The following is a 19193-nucleotide window of genomic DNA, read 5'->3' as shown; positions in this document are numbered from 1 at the left end:
TCAGGGCCACTTGTCTATGTGGAGTTTGCATGTTCTCCCATGTCTGTGTGGGTTTCCTCTGGGCACTTCAGGTTCCTTGCAAATCCCAGAGATATGCACATTAGGTTCACTGGCACGTCTACGTGGTCCCAGTCTGAGTGTGAGTGTGGGTGTGAGTGTGCCTGCAACGGGATGTCCTGTCCAGGGTTGTTCCCAACTTGGCCCTGAGCTACCAGGAAAAGCTCTGACCACCTGTGACCCTGAACTAGGATAAGCAGCTTGGAAAAAGAAAGAAAGAATGAATACAAATTATTGTGAAGTAAAAACTTCTCCAAACTTCTGTTTGTAGTGTGAAGTAAAAACTTCACAATAATTTGTGAAATTAATGGCTGAGAATGGGATCCATCAGATGTCTGCCCTGTAAAGTAGATGATAATCATACAAATACATGGCAATAAATGAGGCAGGATGAAAATGCTTGGCAACCCCACCACATTTGTTCTCATTTGTTGTTGAACTGCATGCTGGTAGGAGGTTCCACCTCCTAACAAAATTTTGGTTTGTAAACATTTCTTCCTTGGCTTAACCCATCACCACTATGGAAACCATCCCTATAAACTTTGTAAAGGTAATCAGGAAGAAGGAAGGGGGAGAAATAAAAATAAACCCAGCTTGCAGCACACTCAGCATTAAGCACTAGGTCAGCCTATGCTTGGACCTGCTTCCTCCTAGTTGTTTGCTGCCTGTTGCCCTAGAATCACACAGACCCTGGATCGTAGTTCCCCTTAACTGCTCTACAGTTAACAACTTGAACATTATAAAATGTAAAGTTTTCCATTTGAGATATCCTTTCAGGTCCTGCATACTAATGAAACTACTGACATCAGCTGGTCTGAAGGACCCCACAGGAGTTGACTCACCAAAGAATGCAGTTTCCATGTCCTGACGAACTCATTTGCCTTACCCAACCAAACAATGATCCCAATTCTCCAGCTCCTCATCCTCCATGATCCCCTTAAAAGGTCCCGCCCAGAACTCTTCAGGGAGGTGAATTTGAGGGTCTCCTCATATCTTCTCACTTGGTGCCCTGTGAACATTAAACTCTTTCTCTGCTGCAAATCCTGCTGTCTCCGTGTAATTGGTCTGTTATTGTGCACTGGTCATATGAATCTGTTGGTCACGTAACACTATGAATGCTATCACTCAGTGATTCACCATAAATTGGAGAGTTGCCTTGTTTTTATTTATTTATCACATTTATTTCAATGTTCAATATTAGCAATGTTTTGGATCTTCATTTAGAAGTTTGGTGATGTTTCTGTGATCAGATATATGCTGTAGAAACACCTCTTTTTATTTTTTAAACTTAAATATAATTTTTATCACCAAAGTTATGTGCAAAATTTAAAAAAGGCAAATTTTCCTATGACTTTTTATGAAAAATAACGGTTCATTGACTTCTTTAATCTTTAATTTTTATGGATACATAATAGTTGCATGTATTTATAGGGTACTTTTTTTATACAAGAATACAATGTGTAATGATCACATGATCAATGAGATATTCATCACGTTAAACATTTATCATTTATTTGTGTTAGGAACATTCCAATTCCACTATTCTAGTTATTTTTAAATGAAGAATAAATTATTGTTAACCATAGTTGCCCTATTTTGCTACTGAACACTAGATCTTATTCCTTGGTTATATTGATTAGCCTAGGGTAAAATTGGTTTTGTTCTATGTCATGTCACTTAAAGTTGTAGTTTCTAAGAACCTATCAATGATGTTAAGAGAGAATATACTATACAGGTTGAGCATCTCTAATCCAAAACTCTGAAATCCAAAGTGCTCCAAAATCTGAAACTTTTTGAGTGTTGATGTGATGCTAAGAGGAAATACTGACCGGAGCATTCTGGATTTCCAATTTTTGGATTAGGGATGCTCAACTGGTAAGTATACTTCAAATAATCCAAAAAGTTCAAAATTCAAAACACTTCTGGTCCCAAGCATTTTGGATAAGGGATACTCAACCTGTACTTACTTATACTTCTCCAGTAACACATGATTCTCTCACACATGTAAAACTGATATCCAGAGGTTTTTCAACCCAAAGTCATACAAATGGTCAGTGGCAGATTTTGGACTAGAAGTTAAGCTAATTCATTTCTAATTCCATGAAATTGTCATAATATTATGACTCCCACCTAAACATAACTTATTAATTGATTGATTGATAAATTTTCACCATTCTGCAATACGGAGCTTCTATCTAGACTGGCCAGTCATTTTACCTGGTGCTAAAATAAACGATTTCTTCTGCTTTTGCAAAAAATATTTCCACTCAGATATACTCTACACTCTTGTCACTAATCTTCAGTTTAAAAGTGTTTTCTTGGAGTGAAACTTTCCCAGATTGCCATTACATTGCTTTGCGTATTCTGAGGTTCTGCAGTATTGAGGCTGTTGTGAATTGCTCCTAAATTTATGCTAGGTGCTCTTACCTCAATTTGGATGTCATTATTTGTTTATTGCAAATACAGGGTACAATGAAAAGCAGTAAGTGAGCACGGAGCAAATTTGCACTGAGTGAAGAAGGAATCAATTAGAGAGACGCTAGAAGTAGATACTTATTTACCAACCTCATGCAGTATCTGTATTGCAGAGACAAATATCCTTTTAAAAAGTCCTGGGTCTGGGGTTTCCAGCAAAGCCTTGTTTATAGACAAAAGCCTCAAACGTTCTCTTGCTCTGTGTCTGTGGAGAGAAGAGGAAAGCAAACAGGGTGACTAAGGGCTTGCCAAGGAGTGAATATAATTCTAACTGGATATGGACAGCAGCAGGGCTTGCTAAAGGAAACCAAACTGGCTATGGCTGAGAATGGAATCCATCAGATATCTACCCTGTATTACAGGGTAATTTTATTCACATTCTTCTGATAAGAAAAGTAGGAAGCCTTCCAAGGAGTTAGTGTTCCAGTCCAAAGATGTATATTTCTGTGTTATCTTGCGGTATGATAAATCTGATATCAACTAATAAAAGATGTAGATGATTTTGTATTTAGGAGGACCGGTTTTGAGAGCAAAATGAAGGCTTGGGATATGGAGAGCAAACTGCCTATCTGGGACTGCAGGGGACACTGTATTCAGTAAAAGTTGCTTCATCTGAAAGACACCATGGGAGAAAAGCTTGAGAATGGGAGCTTCAGTGGGACAGAGCTACGTGGAGAGGCTTTGACCTATTAGGACTGCAAACCATACCCAATCAGGGCCTGCGTGATCACAAAAATGTCAGCCCACTGGGGAAATATATAGACGTGGTCCAGGAATTTCCACTCTTACTCTGGTGGAAAATCAAAGCCTGCTCATGCTACGGTGTTTAAGCAAAGTACTAGGGGGGATCACGCAGGTATGTCTTCTTTCAGTTCTTATTCCATATATGGTTCTTTTTTCTGGCATGATATTTCTTATATCTTTTCCTCATCTGAAAGACTTAGCATAATTCTCTCCATAAATCAGTATAATACCTGCAATTTTACTTGGGGTGTGTGTGTGTGTATGTGTGTGTGTGTATGTGTGTGTATGTATGTGTGTGTATGTATGTATGTATGTGTGTGTGCGCGTGTGTATGCGTGTATGTGTGTGCGCGTGTGTATGTGTGTGCACGTGTGCTGTATGTGTGTGCATGCATATGTGTGCGTGTGTGTATGTATGCGTGTGTGCGTGTGTGTATGTGTGTGCACGAGTGCGTGTGTGTATGTGTGTGCGTGCGTGTATGCGTGTGCATGTGTGCACATGGCATGTGCGTGTGTGTATGTGTGTATGTGTGTGCGTGTGTATGTGCGTGTGTGTGTGCACGCGCGCGTGTGTGTGCGTGTATGTGTATGTGCGTGTGTGTGTGTGGATATGTGTGCATGTGTGTGTATGTGTGTGTGTGCGTGTATGTATGTGTGTGTGTATTTTGTGTGTGTGTGTGTGTGTGTGTGTATTTTAGGGATGGGGTCTCACTCTCACCCTCACTGCAGCCTCAAACTCCTGGGTTCCAATGACCATCCTGCCTCAGCCTCCTGAATAGCTGGGGCTACTACAGGTGTGTACCACATGCTGGCTGATTTTATTTTTCGATTTTTTGTAGAGATGGGCTCTCGCTTAGTTGCCCAGGCTGGTCTCAAACTTCTAGCTTTAAGAGATCATTCTGCCTTGGCCTCCCAAAATGCTGGGATTATAGGCATGAGCTACTGTGCCCAGCCTCTTCATTTGCTGTTTTAAGACCACTCAGGCTATAGCTCTCTCTCCTCTCTTAGTTCCTACTATAATTATTTGTGTAGTTCTTGGGCTTTTCTTTATTGGTCTCCATTGCTGTACTACCTTTTTAAGGAGATTTATGTATGCCTTTATTCATAAGCACTTCTTGGTAAAACTCTTGGTCCTTTGGATTATTTTGCATGATTGATAAGCTTACATATCAATATACGTGTATATTACAGGTAGTTTTTGCTGTAGTTTTGTAGGTCAAGGAGGAAAAAATAAGGTATGGAGACAGATTAAACTGAAAACAAGATGCACAAGGGTTTACCACACTTTAATTCCTTTAATAATTGAGGTTTGGCCTCCACTTCCACCCATGTTGCTACTATCTCAAGTGAAATAACTCAGAAACAAGAGGTCAAATACTTCACATTCTCACTTATAAGTGGGAGCTAAATAATTTGTACACATGGACATAGAGGGTGAGATAACAGATATTGGAGACTCAGAAGAGTGGGAAGGTGAGAGGGCATGAAGGATGAGAATCACTTAATGAGTACAATGTACTCTAATTGGGTGATGGTTACACTCTAAGCCCAGACTTCACCACTATGCAATGTAGCCATGTAACAAAACCTTATTTGTACCCCCTAAATCTATATAAAGTGAAAAAGAAAAAAAACTCAAACAAATTGGCTTTTATTTTCCCATCAAAGACACTACGCTGGAGAGAACTGAATTTATCTAAGATTCTGTTTAGCTCACGTGTCTCATAGTAATCATAGGCTTTCACAAAAGCAGGTTCCAACTTTCTTATGGGGGTGTCTTGCAGAAGAGTGAAAGAAAAGGTCAGTGTTTGATCCGTAACCTAGGAAAGGAAGGAGCAAAAATTCGGAACCAGGGAGGCCTCATCTCTTTTTCTTTAGCATCAGTCTTCATCCTTTGAAAGATAATTTTTTAGTGAGCTGATAAGATTCATTCTCCAGTTCATCGGGCTCCCTAACGGCTCACATAGGAAGCAGTTGGATGGTAATGTGGATTTCAGAGTTGGAACCTCAGGAGCTTGAGCAGAGGCTCCTGAGAGTAGATTAGAAGTTTATTAGTCTTTTAAATGATTAAAATAATATATATTCCCCTATAATATCCAACGCATGGCTCTGCCTATAGTGAGAGATAGATTATTTATACTGGCAAGCTGACTCTATCTATATTAATATTTCCAAATATTCAGGAAACAGACACACATCAGGTGTTGTTCTTGTGCTGCTAATGAAGTTCATGAAATTACACTATAAGACTGACTGTGATTAATATATCTAGACTGATAGCATATCTATCATCTGTATCTATCTAATCTACCATCTACCTTATTTATCTATTATCTATTTATCTATCTATCATTTATCTAACTTCTCTCATACATGTATGTTAAGGTAAGCTTGATTTAATCACTGACAACCCTTGGAAACACTTCCTATCCTTGATTACCAACTTTCAACATGGATGACGAGGCTTATTTAAGGAAAAGAGTGTTTATCTGAAGTACACAGAAATATTCATATTCTCATTTTAATATAAACAAATCCATACACACTGGCCTCCCCCAACACTCTTGTCTCTGACATTCCAAGTCCCAGGAAGCTTGCGATGAGGAATGAGGATGTAAAATATCTCACGTGAACAGAGAGGATGTGCTTTTCCAAATGGCCTTCCTGATGACTGCTCTTCTCGTACCACATGCTTCCCTGGTAATGAGACCCCCTAGAAGGACTGTTCACCTGGGTCTGTCTAGCAAGGCTGGCAGGGGCCCCACCTGGTCCACAGAAATCAAGATATGGTGCTTGTGCACTTCTGTCCTGCTCATGTGGCTAGATCTTTCAAGCTGAGGAAAATAAGAGAAATCCCCAGTGTTACTGAATAAAGAAAGCCTGTGGGGTAAAAAGAGACAAATAGACTGTGAGACTGAAGAAGTCTATATATAAACAAAGCTGGGGTTACATTTACTTAAATGAGTTCGAAGACACTTGTCCAGTAAGATGAAAACATATACAGGGTATTATGAATACCACCACATTAGATATAAGGTTGACTATTCATAGGATTAAGTAATAGGCATCTTTGGCGTTTGTTTGAAGGTGAGGGAGAAGTATCCTCACACTGGATAGCTAGTCATCTGAGCTGATCTGTGAAAACATCTGTCTCCACACTGCCGTTCATCTCAGCTTTCTTTACACTTTCACAGTTCTTAAAGACTATGCCAATGATTTTGGTACTTAATTATATCTTGCCCTGAAATGTCATTTGACAGTTTTGGCTACCCATGTTTAATAATTTTATCTAGAATGCAGGCCCACCTTCCTTATATTTCTTGTATCAGCACCTAGCACAATGCTAAACATATATTTGGTACTATATGAATTCAGTTTCCTTAGATTATGACCAATGTTGCTTAACATTATTAGGATACTGCTGCTATATTCTTACATGAGATTAAAAAAATCCAAACACTTAGCACCTATTTACCGTTTTCACTGTGAGTTTCAATGGATAAAACCAGATATCATCTTGGATATATCTAAGACTAGACAGCTTCCTGTGTAACTATAGATATAAGAAAGAAAAGAAATAAGCCTCACTATCTTTTGAATCTTGCTCTGTTAAGGTTCCACATAAGCCCTGACATCTTTATTTTTATTTTTAATTTTATGCATGTATGTATGTATGCATGTATGTATGAGTGCACATATGTATGTTGAGACAGGTTCTTGCTCTGTCACCCAGGCTGGAGTACAGTGGCATGATCACTGATCACTGCAGCTTAGACTTCCCAGGCTCCAGCTATCCTCCCACCTCAGTCTCCTGAGTAGCTGGGACCACAGGTGCATGCCACTATGCCCGGCTAATTTTTGTGCTTTTGGTAGAGATGGGGTTTCACCATGTTGCCTGGGCTGGTATTGAACCTCTGAACTCAGGCGATCCACCAGCCTTGGCTATCCCGGCCCGCGGGATAGTCAGTGTAGGCCCTGGAGGAGGGGGTGGGAATTTGGGGAAAAAGAGACGTGAGAAATGTGCTCTGATCAAGTCTCGTTTAATGGCGGTAATGCACTGCCTTATATACACTTGGAAGGGAAGGGGTTGGGCTAAGGCGGAAATGATCTCATTGCCGAGGGCGTGGCCAGGTTAGTTTCGGTTTCTCCGGTCTGACGTCATGTTGCGCTTGCGCTATTAAGTAACAATTTTCCCAGGCGCGGGAAAAGTGAGTGAAGAAGAAGCAGGAAGAGCGCCATCTTTAACGAGGTATTAGTACAGGGGAAAAAAGGCAAAGATAGGGAGGAGGTAGAAGGTGGAAATGAATAGAGCTCAGGCGTTTTAATCGTTAATTATTATTCGCTATGGCCGGGGCGTGCAGCTCCGGACACTTGGCCTCCCAAAGTGTTGGGGTTACAGGTGTGAGCCACCATGCCCAGCCAGCCCTGGCATCTTTAAATAGCTTTGCTAACTATTCCTGTGTCCTCAGTGATCTTTTCATTCCTGGAAATAAATCGCCTTTACTGTCATTGTGAATGGTTCTGAAAACTAACTGCATAACAGAACCACCTAAAGAGTTCATTAAAAACATTGATACCTGTTAGCTGGATGTGGTGGTGGGTGCCTATAGTCCCAGCTACTAGGGAGGCTGAGGCAGACAAATTGCTTGAACCTAGGAGGCAGAGGTTGTAGTGAGCTGAGATCGTGCCATTGCATTCCAGCCTGGGCAACAGAGTGAGATTCCTTCTCAAAAAACAAAAAACAAAAAAAATACAGATGTCTGAGTACATCCTCAGAAATAATAAATTAAATCTTTATTGATGAGACCTGGAAATCTGCATTTTAAAATAAATTCTACAAAGGGTGCTAACCAGATTTTAGAATTGCTGGTATATGTCACTTCTTTATAACTTATGTGTTTTGGATTAATGATGATCCTTTTCTGTCATGTGAAGACTATCTTCACAATTAGACTATAAGATTTCTCTAGGTAAGAGACAGTATCTGTATTTACATTTCCTGTGGTTACTTGAATGTGATTTTGCTTAATTCATACGTCTTGCTTTTATGAAACACATTTAATGTGTCTATTGATGATGGATCAAATTGTGAATATGATTTCTTCTTTTCATCCGAGAAGCTGGGATTAAATTCCTTTAAACGAGTTTGAAGGATTTTGTATTTATTACCAGAGTCATGGGTTCTATTCCAAGTAAAACTTTTTTTATTTTTTATTTTTTTATGAGATAGTATCTCACTATGTTGCCCAGACTGGTTTTGAATTCCTGGGCTTCATGTGATCCTCCCATTTCAATCTCCTGAGTAGCTGCCAGATAAAGTTTCTGAAGAGTGTTGTTGAATTGGGAATCTTTTTTCTGTTAGAAAAATAGAATTGTTGTTTTTAATAGAGATGGGGTCTTGCTATGTTTGCCAGGTTGGTCTTGAACTCCTGGCCCTCATCAAGGGATTTCAGTATCTCTCTCCTCTTGTCCTGGTTACCTGCCAGGGCAAAAGCATAGGCCGGCAGTGCCCTGGTGTAGACATGGCTGCCATGGGTCCCTTCCCTTGCTGACTTCCAGGCTGACTCCAGGCAGAATAGGGCATTACTGACAACAGGGTGAAGACCGAATGATGGTATTTTGACTTATATAAAAAGGGGTCCTGCCAGGTCCTAGAATAAACATAAAGACTATAAGATAGGTGATACCAGTGCTTTTCATATCTATCTATCTATCTATCTATCTATCTATCTATCTATCTGTCTATCTATCTATCTATCTATCCATCCATCCATCCATTTATCTATTCCCTGACCATCTTTTTAGGAATCACTCTTTTTTAAAAAATAAAAAGAATTGCTTTCTGATTAAAATGTAAACTGACAAAAGCAAGGCTAAAGGCCGTGTGCTTTGGATGGATTGGTTTTGGCACATAATCCAGGGCTTTATTGAACAAGTGGATCCTCCTGAAGGAACGACAAATATGATGCATAGTGTTGTGCAAAAGAAAAGATGTCACTTGACTTGTAGAGGAGTGTTATTAATAGTATAACCATAGGCAATATGATTATAACCTTATACCAACCTCTGGTAATATAAACATAGGTCACTGGGTTTCATAGCAGTGTAGGAAGCTGGGAAATGAATGTGGTACCTACAGTGACTGGGAGAGGAATCTCCAGAAGGGATATGGTGATGTAGGCAGAGAGGGTCATTTCATCTTCTACTCTTCTTTGCGAATATAAGAGAGAGAAAGAGAAATTAACTCTACATCAGGAAACCTTTAAAGATGTCCTCTCTCTTCATGGTTAATCTGTTTTCTTCTATGATTCCTTGACAGTTCCTCTCATCTATATTCCCACTGTTCAAAGTTCCACTCTCAACCTAGATTCCATTTCTTTTTCCTTGGCGAGTGGCTTTTTTCTCCTTTGCTGTTGTCCTTTCATATTTTCCAGTCCTTGCCTTTAGGAATTTTCTTGCACCTTCTTCTTACATGTCTTCACCCTTAGAGAAATCGCCATGGACTGGTGAGTCAGCAGATTCATAACTAGCACACAAAAGAGATGATCTTCGTGGCATTGTTGAACAGTGATCTAGAAGTCCTGAAATAGCCATTGTCCTTCTGCTTCTGGGAGAGCCATGTGAGGACTTGGGTAATGTACACTTCATTGATGAAAATGAAGTGTCGAGTTTGAGTAAGGGTCTCACTCAAGGCCCTCAGTAAAATTCAACACCCCTTCAACACATAGCAAGATCTCATCTCTACAAAAATAGAAAAAATTTACCTGAGTATGGTGGCACGTGCCTGTAGTCCCAGCTACTCAGGAAGCTGAGGTGGGAAGATCACTTGAGTCCAGGAGTTTGAGGCCGCAATAACCTGTGATTGCACCACTGCACTCCAGCCTGGGTGGCAAGGTAAGACTCATTATTATTGTCTTTTCCTTTATTATTTACCAGTAAACCTAATTACATGTCTACCCTTGCAATTCAATCATTTGAGAAACACATGTTCAAAATCTGTATCATCTTCTGCTTGAAATGCATTGTATAAGGTTATATTTTGGAAAAAAAGGAATGCTGTTTTGAAATTGGGTTGGCTGTGCCATGAGTTTATAGACTAGTGCTTTAATGTTGCTTAGAAATCAAAGACTATAGGGAAGTAGTCATTATTCTGGAAATGTGTTGTTATAACGTCATATCTCATATGAGTATCTCAATCATCATTGTATAATACAAGAAGGGAATTTAGAATATTATTGTATAATGTAAGAAGGGAATTTAGAAGACAATTATGTTGACTCTTTCATTTTTACTAATGAGATTGAGGCCTGAAGAAGAGGCCTTTTAGCTCCTAATTCAGTCTTTTAAAAAAACGATGGCAATAAAAATAATCTATTGAAAGATGATATTTCAGAGAGTGTTGAAAAGGGGGGATACAATCAGAGGGGAAAATATTTGACTGTGGACTCTGAAAGTAAATAGTCTAAGAGCAAAACTGAAAGTTTAAAAAGGAAGGAGTTAGCCAATAGAGTAACTATACTTTATTTGCAGTGTAATTTGACTTAAAAATGGTTTTCTTTCTCTTGATACTCTTCCCTTTGCTTCAAATGGTTTTTTTTTCCCTCTGCTACCTCTCATACATGTGTCAAAATTCTCTCTGTTCCACATGATGCATCTTCTTTATGAAAAATTTTTATATTCCACAGAAGCGTTATCTTCTTGTGTGTACATTGTACACCTATTGTAATAATTATTACATTTTATCTTATTGTCTTTTTATTGTTGTTGTTGGGTGGCAATGTTGTGTCTAACACATCAAAAGAAGTGGCTTCAGTTCTGGTTCTGCAACTTACCATCTACATGACTTTGGGTGATTAATTTGGCCCATGCAATATTGGGTTCTGTCTCTCTCATACGGGCAATAGGCCTGCTGCACCATTTCATTTTTATCATCTTTGCTAAATAATTAGCATTTATTCTAAAACATAAACTGATTTCTTATTTTACCTAGATCATGGAACACTATATAGTAAGGACAAAATTTGGTACGTTTGATCTTCAAGTTGGTGAACACCTCTAAGCCCATGTCCTGGAAAAAGAATGATTACCCAACCAAACGTAAATATTTAAAAATTATATAAAAGTAGAATACCTAAGTCATGACATTATAGTTTTACCTAACCAAGAAGAGTTACAGAATACTCAGTGCAGTAGTGAATAGTATAATTTTATTCTTTGAAGACTTTGAATTTTGTTTCTCATACTCTTCAGCATAGCAAGGCTGAGTAGTGCAATGTATTTACTATGTACTATATTTATTATATGTAAATGTATGTACTCTATTTACCAATATAGTATTCTATTAATCCTAAATAATTCACAAGGCATATTAATGGATAATATAGGTTACCTTAATAAAGTTGCAAACATTCTCTTCATTGTTGTGTGACATTAAGTACATGAGTAAAGACGTTATCCTATTTGACACAGTCTTTTTCTTCTCCCTCTTGCTAAAACTTGGAATGAAGTCAGTGATGCCCTTCATAGTTGGCAGATTATATGCCCATAAAATATAAGAAATAAAGGGGAGTTTTTTTTCTCTTCTTTCTTGAATGATCCCCAGTGAAAAGAAAATAACCAATGTGATTACTACAAATTATTTCTTGAATGTGTTTATAATTTATAAAAAAGACTATGTGGATATTTTCTTTTAAACAGTGTCTTGTCCTAACGGTGTATTTACCATGTTCATGAACAGACCCAAAATACTCCAAATACCCAACAGTAACAGAAACATCAAGAGAGTTCAAGGATAAATTTTGGACCTTATATATTGAGAGGGATGATATTTAGGATATAATTTAAAATAAAATACATTTATATAATTATTAAGATATTATATATTAAATATATAATATATTAATTCCAGTTTGGGTGACAGAGTGAGACTCTGTCTCAAAAAAAAAAATACATTGACTATACCTAACCCGTAGAACATGATAGCTTAGCCTATCCTACCTTAAACATGCTCTGAACACTTACGTTAGCCTACAGTTGGGCAAAATCACCTAACACAATAGATGTATAATATATCTGATATATTTATATATTTATTTTTTATATTTATTATATTTTATGTATTTATTATATTTTATATTATAGTATATTATATTATAATTTATATTTATTATATTTAAATTATAGTATATTATATTATCATTTATAATAAACATAAATTATTTATTATATTATATGTTATATGATATATATAGCAGATATATTAAATATCTATTATGTTAGGTGATTTTTTATACAATATATAAATATATCAGATATATTATACATTTAAACAATTAAACACCTAAATAGCCCAATTTTATGTGGATCAGTACTACTAATGGCTTAGGGTAAAATGACAGCTACGGCATAACCAGAATGTTAAAGTGCCATGTCTCAGACAACGTGGATGGACATAAAGTATTCGAGAGAATACTCCATAATAGGAAAAAAAAGTTGTAAAGACTAAAAGACTAAATAAGACCTTTTTTTCTTGAGCAATGATTTGCCCAGGCTGGTCTCAAACTCTTGGCCTCAAACGATCCTCCTGCCTTGGCCTCCCAAAGCATTGGGATTACAGGCATGAGCCACTGCTCCTGGCTAGAATTCTTGATTAAACAATAGGGTCTAAATAAATTTAAAACCATTATATTCTTTTTATTCTTGCAGGGTAAACTCAAACATTGTATTTCTTTCCAACTTTGTATTCTTGTCATAACATCCCAATATTCTCTGAGGCAAATGGATGCTTATGACCAACTGGCCTGAAATGGGGGAATATAGGGTTGGTGGTGAGTCACATATAAGAAAATGCAAGAGAATAGCACCATATCATATTTCAAAATAAAATACAAACTCTATATAAAACTGACCCCAACAAGTCTCCATTTCATTTCCTGTCATGTATCCATATGCTTTCCTATAAAGAATAAACTTCAGTTCACAAAATCAGATATAGAAGATACGTTACTTTTTAAAATTCCACGTAATTTTAATTCTAAGATTCCTATGCCACCAGGCTGGTGGGAAATCCATTTTTAGTTGTAATTAGGCCCTTTCTCCAGTATCACATATGAATTTGAGTGTAATACCCCAAAACTTGAGAAGGCCATTGTATCTCCAGTCCACCGGGGCAATGAATAACTTGAGCACCTGATCATTATAATGACCCAGAAGTGTATCTTTTTATTTTACTCTGCGGTGAGTTTTTCTAAGGGAGGAATCCTATTTTGTTTAATTTTGTATTATAGCATGGGATACTGTGCCTGGCAGATAGTAGACAATCAGTTAGTATTTCAGGAATAAACACTCTTGGTCAGTGATACAGCTAATGATTTGCAACAAGCATATCCTTAAAGTACATTTTCAGTAACGATTTCCATATGAACAAAGAAACTAGAACTAAGAGGTAAAATTTATTATAATCCTGTTGTCTTGTTCCCATAGCCATACTCTGATTTCTTTTAAGTTCTGTGCCCTGGATTGATACTTAATTTGACAGCTAATTATAATGTTTATTAAGCTCTGAAATATGCTGTCTCCTGGCCTTTTTGTCTGAAGTTGTTTGAAGTGTCACCATGGTTGGAAGTTAAGAGCGTGGAAGCTAGACTTCTTGGTCTTGAATTCTAGCTTTGTCACTTACTAGCTTAGTAACTTTGGGCAAATTACATGTCTCTGCCTCAGTTTCCTCATTTGGTAAGGTAGTACCTATTTCACAAGGCTGATGGTGGCTGCAGTGGGGCGTCCAGAGCTGCCATCACGCCAGCTGCAGCGACCCCAAGGCAGCCGACTCTGCCGCCACCATCCTCGCGTTGCCGGATGGGGGGACCTGCTCCCAGGCCCGGAGCCTCCGCCGCTCCGGACCCTGGCCCTACGTTGCCGCTCCCGCCCGCCGCGGCGGGCGTGGGGAGGAGGGGAACAGTCCCTGGAGCCGGCCCCGGGAGTCCCCCCGGAGCCTGCCGCCCTGGAAGCCGCCGCGATGGACCGGGCTGAGTCCCCCGCTGGAGGGGGAGCAATGTAGTCGGGCACGGAGGGGCAGACGGAGAGGTGCCCCAAGGCGGAGCTGGGCCCGGAGAGGTGCGGTGCTCGCACACAAAGCGCGGTGGCTGGGCCCAGGGCGCTGAACTGGGCCAGTCTTCTGGGCCGGGGTGGGAAGTGGGAACGGGGCCTGCTTTGGGGACCCGGCCAGTGGTGTGGCCACCGCGCACACCCCTACAGTGCCGCGTTCCTGGGCCTTGGGAGAAAGCTCTGAGTAGTGCCGCCCGGGGCGCGTCTCCAGGGTCCGCCGGGCATTGGGGTGACCGCCGAGCTAGACGCTCCTGACCGCCAGGCCCCAGGGCCCGCGATCTGCTCCCGGAGGCGCCCCCCAGGCAGGGCCGTGAGCCGGGCAAGGGAGAGTCCTGGGCTGCCCCTGAGCCCCGGAACCACTGGAAGAACTTGCAGCAACGTCACCCCTGCTACGAACGCCTACCCAGGCCCAAGGAGGACCTGGAACGCCCCCCTCCTCCCCGCCCCGCTCCCGCCCATCACCCCAGGCTGCAAGGAGGCGCCACCGGAGCTGCACACTCAGAAGCAGGTGAGCCAGGGACAAGCAGGAGCCCCGCCCCTTCCCAACTGGTGGAGCAGGAGCTCCCTGGGTGCAGCGGCAGCCACCCTGCCGCGGCTGTGGACATTTCTGTGCTCTCGGAGGCCCAGCAAAGCCCCCTGCCCACTGCGGGCTCGAGGGTGCCTGCTCCCGCTGCCTGGCTTCTCTCCACTGTTAGCACCCGCTCTGATCACAGGGCAAGATCGGGCCGAGCCTGCGTACTGTCACAGCCTCGCTGAGTGTGCACACGCTCAGGACAGCACTGACACGCCAGCCCCCTGCCGTCTCGGCCCCCTTCGGAACTTGGGCACCAACAAGCACGGGAGGGAGGCCGAGAGGGGGCTGAAGATAGCTGGGCACTGGCTTACAGGCGCCCCTTGGCATGAACAGCCTGGGAGCAGGAGGCAGACAGGTTCCTGGGTGGAAGGGGGTGGGTCCCCAGTGAAGCCCCACCCTCAAGCCGCGGAGGGCCTGGAGCCTGGAGACCAGAGAGGGAACTCGTGGTGCTGTTCCCTGGGCCCACCCGTGGCTGCCCATGGACCAATCAGCACGCATTTCCTCCCCTCTGAGGCTCATAAAATCACGTGGACTCAGCTAGATTGGAAGAGAGGATGGGAAGACAACGGATGACGTGCCTGTGGAGAGAAACTACCCATTCTAGGACCTCCTCTCTGCTGAAAGCTGAACACTCAATGGGAAGACCTGTTTGCAGAGGAGCCGCTCACTCCAGGGTCTCCTTTCTGATAGAAGCTGAACACTCGTTGGGACACCCTGGCTGTGGAAAGGACACCCTTGCTGTGGAAAGGACACCCTTGCTGTGGAAAGGACACCCTGGCTGTGGAAAGGAGCTACTAACTGCGGGTCTCCTTCCTCTTCGTCTTCCTCATCCTTCTGTTCCATTGCTGAATAATGCTCCTCTTCATTTGTCTCATTCTCCAGTTGTCTGCTTGAGGAGCCGCACAGCAAGGCTAAAAGAGCCGTAACACAAACAGGGCTGCAACATGCCCTTTGCTCCCCACAGCGAGAGAAGAGCCGCGGCCCTCTGGAGAGCCCAGACCTGGGAGCTCCTTGAGCCCGGGCTGTGACTCTCTCGTTGGGGCCCTGGTTGATGTCACTGCATTCCCCCGTGCCACTGTGGGAAGCTGCTTGTGGTGCACCCGGTCCAGGGGGAAGCTGTTTGTTGTGTGCCTCGTCCAGCCGCCTCACAGAGAGCCTGTGCTGGTGCTTGGAGCTGCCCAACCCAGGCAGCAACTGGTGTGTGTGACTGCACGGTGGCCACGCTTGCTCACACACCCCTAGCACGCCCCTCTCCGCTGCACCCCTGTCTCAGTCTCTCTTGGATCCGGGACCCAGGTTGCCAGCAAGTGCGAGTGGGCAGAAGTAGCCCGGTGGGCCCAGAGAAAAACTTAGGCAAAGGTGCCACCAGACTAGCCAGGAGAGTGACACCTCAAGGATCCCATGATGCTGATATGTTAATATCTGGGTAATGCTTACAGAATAAGCACCACACAAAAGTGATAGCTTTTATTTCTTATTGTGTTGCCTGGAGACAGAGCTAAGGATTGCTCGAACTTCAAAGTCCTTTCCAGTTCTTAGTTTATACAATTCGTACTCACCTTCTGCCTAACTAAACATTGTCATTTTTGTGCCAAATGAAGAGTAGGACTCCTAGCATTGTCCTCAGACTCTCTTGGCTCAATCCTCCTGCTTTAGTCTTTCCAACTTCTTCAGAAACTCCTGAAGCTTTTGCTTCTCCTTCCATAGAATGGAAATATATGTTGCAATACTTACTGCAAAGAAAATGATATATTTTAAAAATAGACTAAAGAAATGTTGGGAGACATCAGACATCAACCAGATGTTGTGAGAACTGATTTCTGCATCAGAGTATCTCCTTGACTTACAGCTATCCTTTCGTCCTGGCTCAAAGTTCCAGAAGAAAGATGCTCCAGTATAATACTCCTATTTGGACTTTGAGTCATACACATTCCTTCTTCTGAGAAAACTTGCTTCTGCATGAACCCTCCCTTCATTGTTTTCAGCTCATCTGTTATTGAATCTGAGACCCCAGGTTAACTGACTGATGACTCTCATCAGTGGCAGATTTTGGGGTAACACAGGACACACAACTGCCAATTCAGGTCAGGTCCCAATTATCCTGCCTCCCATTATGACCTGTTCAATGTTGTATTCCATTCTACTTCATTTTAATGTAAAGAGTCTTTTCTGGTGAAGCCAGTCTTGTTTTCTTATAAAAATTCACTCTTCGGGTTTTTCATAGGGTATTTCCATAACCACCTTCCTAGTATATAACCCAATACTTTCTTCTTTCCCCACAGTCCTTACATGAAACCTACTCATACCAACATCACTGTATCTTTTTTTTTTTGTATTCTGAAGTCCCTCAGCACTTGATTCCTTTAAGTTTTATCTTGGTGTTCTATTGGGAATCATATGGAAATGTAAAAAGATATTTATTGAATGAACAGGAAACAGGGAAAGACATTGACCAGAAAAAATGTTTATTCATCAAGTCTTTAAAGATACAAAAACATGTGTCTTCTGTGGAGCTCTGAAAACAGGACTCCAGCAAAGCAGTTTTCAGCCTTGTGGTCTTCAAGCATTTCCAAGATCTGTGATATTGGAAAGAAAAAAAATTAAGACAGACTTGGGTCTCCATGAGCAGAGAGTATTCTTTCCCTTAGTTCTGAGTGGCATAGTGCCCAAAGAAACCTAATCAGTACAGTGGGAACCCAAATCTGTTACAAATCTTTATCCATAAGCAATCCTATGGACTGTCTGAGGTTTGACAGAGTCAGTGGCCCTCTCCAGTAAATGTGTTTTTCTATAGTAATGTGCAGTGTGAGTAACCTGATGTTTTTGACAAATATTTACCCAGGGTTTTATGAAGGAGAAGGTTTGGGAGACAAGCTGAAGGAGCTCTGACTGCCTTTTGAAGGAGTGTGAGTGACTTACCTTTGCTGCAAGGGGCATTGTATTCAGCAATTGCAAACTCATCTGGAAAAGAAAAAAACCAACAAAAAACCAGAAATCATTCCATGAAGTGAGGAAGAAAGCAAACATCTGTGGGATACAGGCCAAGGAAGGAGTCTGTTGTGGAAAGAACAGTATTGTACCAGAAACATTAGCATCACTCATTGATGCATTGCTTGCTACCTTATATTCTCCTTTCAAATACAGTGTTTTATATTTTCTTTTATCCCAAACTCCTGAAGGACTCTTCAGATGTTCTACTTACTTAAATCTCATAGTCATACAGTCTATTTATCTGATGAAAAGGGAACTGAATATCCCACCGGTGTTTCGTATTAGTAGTTGATATATTTATAATGTAGGTTGTGTCTACAATGTGTGTATAAGAGACAAAAAGAGGAGCATCAGAATCGATGGAGACAAAATGAAGTGATAATGTAATTACTTAATGTAATAAATAGCCCCAACACATCTCCCAAATCTGAATTTCTGTGATCAGGAATTAAATATTTCTATGTGAAAATCACTGTCACTCACCCGTCTCGTAGTAATCATAGACTTTCACTATGGCTGGTTTCAGATCTCTTACTGGGACATCTTGCAGAACCGTGAAGAACAAGCTCAGTGTCTGATTTGACACCTGGAAAGCAAAAGTCAATTAAATGACCTTTCAGGAAGCTTTCTTCTCTCTTTGAATTAGTTTAAGTATTCACCTGTTTTTTGGGGAAAAGCTTTATCATCCTACAGCACACTATAGGGTCCTTAATTAAATTGTGCAGAAATCTCTCAGAGGGGATGATAAATTCTCCAGATTATTTCTTAAATAACTAACACAACACATATACTTCTGTCAATGCCGATACATAGCTCCTTTCATGTGGGTAAATGATACATACTTTTTATTGGATGACTGTGTTCATTTTTAAATATCCAGAGATTTGGTATAGCTTCACTTCTCTGTCTTGCAGGAATACTTGCGTAGACTCAAGGAGGCATCTAAAAGGTTGATCTTTCCAGGCTTAAATTTCATAAAATTTGTAAACCATAATTCCCATCAACATGTGCATGAACAAACTCTCCTACCACACGTATCTATAAAATCAGATTGGTTTATTGGTGAACTGGTCTTATTTTATGGTTCAAGTCTTTGTGGAGATTGACAGTTTGTTTTCCTTTCATATTGTTGTTATGTTGATAATTAACTAATAATTGACTAATTACAAGTGCTACTTCCTTATATTACTGGGTATCAAAATAACCTGTCAACATAATAAACACATTCTGTGAAGATTTCTTGCTTATGG

The 19193-nt window shown here is 40.9% G+C and overlaps 1 protein-coding gene across 1 annotated transcript in view; it reads right to left on the bottom strand.

The window, feature by feature from the left end:
* Positions 1 to 17400: 17400 nt before the first annotated feature.
* LOC716834 (alpha-2-macroglobulin) overlaps positions 17401 to 19193 on the bottom strand; it is a 46922-nt gene continuing 45129 nt past the window's right edge. Inside the window, exons 34-36 of the mRNA XM_001114328.5 lie at positions 18427 to 18529; positions 17872 to 17913; positions 17401 to 17528 (exon numbers count right to left, since the gene is read on the bottom strand). Coding sequence (XP_001114328.3) covers positions 17512 to 17528; positions 17872 to 17913; positions 18427 to 18529 — 162 coding nt within the window. The 3' untranslated portion in view covers positions 17401 to 17511. The remainder of the gene's footprint in view (positions 17529 to 17871; positions 17914 to 18426; positions 18530 to 19193) is intronic.

The sequence above is a fragment of the Macaca mulatta genome, chromosome 11, assembly GCF_049350105.2.
Source record: "Macaca mulatta isolate MMU2019108-1 chromosome 11, T2T-MMU8v2.0, whole genome shotgun sequence".
Classification (NCBI taxonomy): Eukaryota; Metazoa; Chordata; class Mammalia; order Primates; family Cercopithecidae; genus Macaca; species Macaca mulatta.
The sequence above is the reverse complement of the archived record's forward strand: the minus strand, read 5'-3'. Positions and strand labels throughout refer to the sequence as shown.